Source organism: Pelodiscus sinensis, chromosome 1 (genome assembly GCF_052426305.1).
Source record: "Pelodiscus sinensis isolate ZL-2025 chromosome 1, ASM5242630v1, whole genome shotgun sequence".
NCBI classification, from domain to species: Eukaryota; Metazoa; Chordata; order Testudines; family Trionychidae; genus Pelodiscus; species Pelodiscus sinensis.
The window spans coordinates 143335971-143342438 of record NC_143052.1 but is presented as its reverse complement, the minus strand read 5'-3'; the positions used below and the strand labels follow the sequence as shown (position 1 = coordinate 143342438).

Genomic DNA, 6468 nt, shown 5'->3' with positions numbered 1-6468 from the left:
GTCAGCCCTTACAACATGGCTGCAGGAAAAGGTCTGGGCCTTACGCAGGAAGGAATTTCCACTCAGGTCACAATGGCCTTCCTCTACTGCATGTTTGCAGGTCTCTTGCCATGATTATCTAGGTATGTGTCACTTAATCATTTCCCTGCGTTGCAGCAGGAAATCGGACACTGGTCCCTCCTATTCTCTGCCTGTGCAAAGATAGTCCACTGTCTGCTTTGGTCTAATGTTGCTTGTTCCCTTTAGTGTGTAGCTCCTGGGTGTGTTGGTGGCCTGTGCTACCAAGGTCAGAAGATAATCTGGTGGCTGGGCCCTTACGATTCCAAGACTCACTGTCAGGACGCCTGCGACCTGTCTGTGTGGCGGGAGCGGAGCTGTGGCGAAGGGGGGCCGGTTTAGTCAGGCTGAGTGGTTTGGGTCTGTGGGTGAGGTTGCACCTGCCCAGGTTTTCACAGAATCACCCTTTTGGTAAGTGGCTGGGCTGGCAAGTCGGTGCGGGTGCCCGCTGCCTAGTGTTGCGGAATGGGAGCATCCCGCACGCCTTGCTGCTCGTGCCGCAGCGGCAGGCCTGTCCCAGGCGGGCTTCCCGCGCCCGGCGCTGTGCGGGAGGCGGTGCCGCGACCATGGCAGCTTGTCGCTCCCGCAGCAGCGCGCAGGGCGGGTGCTGGGCTCGCGCCTCTCCAGCGGCGCCGCGCGGCTGCCGACAGGGGCACCTCCCCGCTGCGGGCTGGTGCAATGGCAACCGCGGGCCCGCACAGCGCCAGTGTCACTCAACGAGCCACTGGGCCAATCGCAGAGCGGCGGAGGCGGGAGTAGAGCGGCACAGACCCAATGGAGGGGAGAGAGAAAAGAGATGTGGGAGTGGCCTGGTGGCTCCCTGACGTCGGAAACCCGGAAGTGGCCGATGGGGGGAGGGGAGTGCCATAGAGGGGGCGAAAAGCGCTAGTTGCGGGAGGGCCCGAACCCCCCCGCGGGCAGGGGCGCCCCAGCTGGGAGCCCGGCGGGGCGCTGCGCACGCGCCGCTCTGCAGCCCGGGTCCGGCAGCGCCTGCTCTGCCCTGAGCGCGGCCCCGGCCCGGCCTCTCTCCGCCCCTGTCCCCGCGGCGCCGGCGGGCCGGGCCGGGCATGGCAGCCGAGGGGAAGGCGGCGGGGCAGAGCCAGGAGCAGCTCCTGCTGCTGGCCCGCTCGGCGCGCGGCGCGGCCCTGGCCGGCCTCATCCACCAGGTGCTGGAGGCGCCCGGCATCTACGTCTTCGGGGAGCTGCTGGATCTGCCCAACGTCCGGGAGGTGAGCGCCGGGGCAGCGGCCGGCCGCGGGGCTGGAGGAGGTCCGGGCCCAGCGCGGCGGCTGGGGGGGAGCGCTTCGTGGGGCTGCCCCGGGAAGGCGCAGCCCAGCCTGCCCGCGTGGGCGTGGGAGTAGCAGTGGGCTGCTGCCCGTGGCCTCCAGCGCCCGCGGGTTACACTGGGGGTCGGGGGCTCCCCCGCTATGCCCCTGCCAGCCTCCCGGAGTCTGCCCTCCCGCCGCTGTGCGGCCCGGGAAGCGCCTGCCCCTGCCCGCCCCACGCAGCTGTGTCGGCGGTAGCGACAGCACCCGAGCGTACCGCGTGCTGGGGGTGCGGGGTGGAAGAAAGCCGGGATTCGAGGCGCCCCCTGGACCTGGGGCAGTGGCCCGGCCGTGGCGTGCCAGGTTTCTCGCCGTTGTACTGAGTGCTCTCTCCCCTGCAGCTGGCTGAGAGTGAGTTCTCCTCCGTCTTCCGTCTGCTCACGCTCTTCGCATACGGGACCTACTCGGATTACTTGTGTAAGTGTGTCCTTCTCCTACAGCCCCTAGCCTAGTGCCCCGGCGCCTCCCGCTCTCCTGGGAAGCAGGCAAGGTGGATAGGTTTGCCAGCTTTCTAACTGCAGAAAACCAAACACCCTCCTCTGCTGCCCCCTTCCTTGATCCCCCTTTCACTCCATCTCTCCCCATGCTCACTTACTCATGCTTGGGAAGGAAGGAACAGGAAGGGGCTTTGGCTGCTTACTCCAAGTGGCTCCCAGGTAGCAGTGATGTGTCCCTCCAGCTCCTAGGTGGATGGGGTGGCCAGGGAGCTCTGTGTCCTGTGCCTGTCCTCACGTGTCTTCCCCCAGAGTGCTTATTGACCAGGGGGAACTATGGGTGCAGCACATGGTGTCTCTGTTGTTGCCCTACCCCCTGTGAGTCAGAGGAATGTGTCTCCACTTCCTGGGAACCAACTGGAGCCAGGCAAGGAACCTGCCAACTCCACCACCTGGCCTTTTAATGACCCAGTCAGTAGTGCTGACCCAAGCTGACAGGATACCTTTCGGCTTGCATGTTCCACTTGAAAACTGGCAACCCTAAAGATGGGAGGGGAGAAGGGCAAGTAACTGACTCGGGGTTCAGGTTTCAAAACTGGTCAGGGCAATTTTGGGGATGCAGAAGCCCCATATTGCAGCCCAGGGAGGGAATAGTGTTTTTTCTCTATAGTTCTGGGGGGAGACCCCATGTAGGATACTTCTCAGTGCTGGACCTTCCATTTGCAGAAAAAGAGTGACAAAGTTGAAGGAACTCACCAACCTATTGAAATGCTCAGAGGGGAAAAGGGGTCCTGCAGCAGCACAGGCTGGTGGATAGGGCATTGCCTAGAACTCAGGAGACTGGGGTTCTCTTCTCGGCTCTACTACTGCACTTGCTGTGTGGCTTCAGGCCAGTTGCTCTTTCTGCGTTATATCCCTTTTTAGACTGGACGTTCATTGTAACAGGCAGGCTCACTTGCTCTGTGTGCACGCAATGGCTAGCTCAATGGAAGCCTGACTTTGTTGGGGTTCTAGATGCTTCTGGAATTCAAATAATACAGGTGGAGTTCTGGGTGGAGATTCCACGTGTACAACACTTCCATTTGGCTTCATGGCTCCAGTTAGGTGAGGAATGAGGGGTCTGATTATGAGGGCCATCTGCCAATGGTTAGGGATGTGGATGAAGAGAAGATTTATTTAGGGCTCATCTGGGAAGTGAGGAGCAGGAGGAGCTGGGTGAGACAGATTCCAGGAGAAGGCTTCCTCCATGCAGAGCTGTGTGAGAGCTTTAGGAGATACCTTGCAGAGGGTACGTTAGAGACTTTGAGGAATGGATGTGGGGCAAAGGACCCTAGCCAGAGACTAGAAGAGGTGAGATTGGACAGCTCCAACTCTAACACCGTGCTCTTTCTCCTGAGAGCAGCCGAAGCTGGAAACCTCCCGCCACTGACTGAGGCTCAAAAGAACAAGCTGAGGCACCTGTCAGTGGTCACTCTGGCTGCCAAGATCAAGGTAATGGCTTAGTCCCTCTCCCCTTTCTTGTTGGGGTTGTCCCATACTAACTACCTTTGCTTTCCACAGTGTATCCCCTATGCAGTGCTGCTGGAACAGTTGCAGCTGAAGAATGTGCGGCAGCTGGAGGATCTAGTTATTGAGGCTGTGTATGCGGATGTGCTGCGCGGAAGCCTGGACCAGCGCAATCAACGCCTTGAGATCGACTACTGCATTGGGCGGGATATCCGCAGGGAGGAGCTCAGCACCATCACACGCACGTTGCAGGAGTGGTAAGGACGAAGCCCCCAAGGCCAGCTCCCTTCTCCCCCCAGAATGTCGGAGTGGTGACAAGCCTCTTCCATGGACTTTTAGGGTGGTGAGGAGGTGCTGACATGGAAGGAGTGGTGAGGAGATCTCTCCTAACCCGCCATGATCTACAGATGGGACACCCACACCTGCCCATGTTGCAGGAGTGCTATTGAGACTTCAGACCTATGGAGTCACTGAGCGCCCCTAACTGCACATGTGCTGCAGGACTGCTGACAACCCCAACTTCAGGCAGCTCTCAGTCCTCTTGTGGCCACAAGTAGGGAGGAGACTCCTCCAAATATGGGAAAGAAGCTTCTCAGTTCTGTGCGCTGCTGGAAGAGTGCAGGGAGCCTGTACCCTTCTGGGACAAGGACTTCCTCAGCCTTCTCTAAAACTCACAGGGCTGAATCTGCCCTCTCACCGTGAGCTCCTCATAGCCTTGCAGTGATTGCGTCAGCCCCCTAGCCCTGCTCTCACTTCCGCTGTTGTCTGCCTTACTGGGGACTATTGAACCTATTCCCTTCCTGCTCAGATACACTCCTCTCCTCTTAGGCACTTGCTGATGCTGCCAACGTGTAGTGATATGTGGACAGAGAACTTATGCCGTCCCCTGTTTCCCCACTGCAGCGCTTTTGGGGGAAACTGTCCAATCTGCTCATTTTTGTGTCTCTTCTGCAGGTGCCTGGGCTGCGAAGTTGTCCTGTCAGGGATTGAGGAGCAGGTTAGCCGAGCCAACCAACATAAGGAGCAACAGCTAGGCCTAAAGCAACAGATAGAGAGTGAGGTGAGCATGCTCTTGCAGAACAACCAATTCCCCTGATCTGGGGCTGGGTTGGAATCAGTGCCCTACAGATGAAAGGCCTTAAATTCCATACCTAAGCCAGCCCTTGTATTCCATAGTTCTTCCCCCAATCAGCACCCTCTGGCAGCTCAGGCCTGAGGGAGGTTCATTGCACAGCAAGATCCGCCCCCCCCCCGCCCCATAGATCTCTCAGGGGCTGCTGCTAAGTGTTTCTGTTTTAATTATGTATTTATCGTGTACACTTAACTCCAGTTTAACATGCCTTCTCCTTTCAAGTTTCCTTTGTCATTGCTTTCCAACTCTGGCAGGTGGCAAATCTGAAGAAGACAATTAAAGTGACGACAGCAGCAGCTGCAGCAGCCACATCCCAGGATCCAGAGCAGCATCTAACAGAGCTCAGGGAGCCAGCTCCTGGCACCAACCAGCGTCAGGCCAGCAAGAAAGCTTCTAAGGCCAAAGGGTGAGGAGCAGTGACCCCTCTGCATGTGTATTCAGGGCAGTGAGTCTCCGGGGCCTTTGTTTCAGGGCAGTAACACGGATACTGTGGCAGGCTTACTGCCTGCGGAGCCTTGCTCCCCAGTCATCTGGAGTGATTCTCTGAGAGCCTCAATTTGAGGCAATACACTTCTTCTGTGGTGGCACCCATCCACAGCTGAGAATCTCAGCCTCTTCTCAGGTGCCTTGGGCAAGGAGGTGGGTGTGAGTCTGTGGGCCCCTTGCTCCATTCTGAGACTTTGTTTCTTTTTCTGCAGGCTCCGGGGCAGCGCAAAGATCTGGTCTAAATCAAACTAGCTGGATCTCTAAACTCCTGGGAGGGTGAGAGGGAGACAGCGGGGTTAAAAAGCAGGTGTCCTGAGTGTGATACTTCTTTGCTCATCTCCAGCATCTGTCTGTCCAGCAAGTTCTCCTGCACATTCATTCTTTTACCATCTGCTCTATGCTTCTGTCTGTCCTCGACCTTCTAGCAATCTTTCTCTGTCCTCCCCATCTCTTAGCACCTCAGCTCCTCTGTTCCACATGTCTCTCTCCCTATCCCTTGACAGGTAAATGTAAAGAGCCATAGGACTAACTCCATTGCAATCACCTTAGCACCAGAATATCATGGAAGCCTGCAAGTAACTTGCTCTGGTGCTTAGCAGCTATTTTGGCTCTGTGGGATCCTTGGACAATTTTGCTCCAGAGCGTAGCTGCCGTCTTGATTTTTTTCTTTGTTTTGCTGGGTGTGTGTGTGTGGGATTGTTTAAAAATATAAATCTCTCTCTCTATATATATATATCTATATATTAAAAATAGATCTGTGAATATACCTCTATAAACTTTCCCTCCTGACGTGTTCTCTTACTACTGCGGGGGAAGTTTGCAGATGCCTGAAGTCGCAAAGCAGCCAATGGTAGCTGGAGAGGGCCACCTCCTGTTGGCTGAGGTGGGGCAAGGGACCCAACTTGAATTTGTCTTTCATCCTGTGCAATAAATGGAGAGAGACTTTCTAGCACTTTGGCGGGATATGTTGTGTGGATGGGGTGTCTGAGAAGCCCTTACCTAGCTGAGGGGGCCATGCTCTATTCCTGCAAGAGGGGGAAGCACTCCTCCATGACTGTAAAATCAGTGCTGCAGGTGTAACTGAGGGTGGGGAAAAGAGCACCTTCTTTCAGGGATCTCAGAGCTGCACTTTGGAAACAGGGTTAATGGATTGATAGCTTACTTTGACCTGTACAACGTAGCCACTAGGATTTCTGCATGGGATTCCTGCATCAAGCCAGTAACGGTTGGTGAGCTGTACCATATTACCTGCCCCCAATTGTACTGCGCTGTGGAAGTTTCCCAGCAGTGTCTCAAGCCCTTCCAGAATGTCAAGTCTAGCCACAGGGAAGGCATGTCCTAAGAGGGGTTAATTGCCCCATTCATCTCAATGGGAGTTCTCCTCTCCACATTGCTGTGTACTTGTTGCATGCACTGGGCCTTTTTGCACTACATCCAGTCTGTCATGCCTAGTGCTGTCCAAGCAGTTGAGTGAGTCTGTCCCAGCACAGAATTGGTTTCTCCTTCCTGGGAACCATCCACTAGCCTC

General features: G+C 56.3%; 1 protein-coding gene across 1 annotated transcript; it reads left to right on the top strand.

Moving 5' to 3' along the window:
- Positions 1-889: 889 nt before the first annotated feature.
- Positions 890-5706, top strand: COPS7A (COP9 signalosome subunit 7A). The gene is made up of 7 exons (XM_075903796.2): positions 890-1286; positions 1724-1799; positions 3219-3307; positions 3377-3579; positions 4277-4382; positions 4709-4860; positions 5153-5706. Exons 1-7 carry the CDS (start codon positions 1125-1127, stop codon positions 5190-5192), a joined length of 828 nt encoding a protein of 275 aa, XP_075759911.1. The 5' UTR covers positions 890-1124; the 3' UTR covers positions 5193-5706.
- The last annotated feature ends 762 nt before the right edge of the window (positions 5707-6468 follow it).

Excerpts from the sequence above, each read along its gene's own strand:
- COPS7A (XM_075903796.2), top strand. The coding sequence starts at position 1,125 with ATGGCAGCCGAGGGGAAGGCGGCGGGGCAGAGCCAGGAGCAGCTCCTG. Across the intron at positions 3,308-3,376 it reads CTCTGGCTGCCAAGATCAAG|TGTATCCCCTATGCAGTGCT; the intron begins GTAATGGCTTAG and ends TGCTTTCCACAG. Across the intron at positions 4,383-4,708 it reads AGCAACAGATAGAGAGTGAG|GTGGCAAATCTGAAGAAGAC; the intron begins GTGAGCATGCTC and ends CAACTCTGGCAG.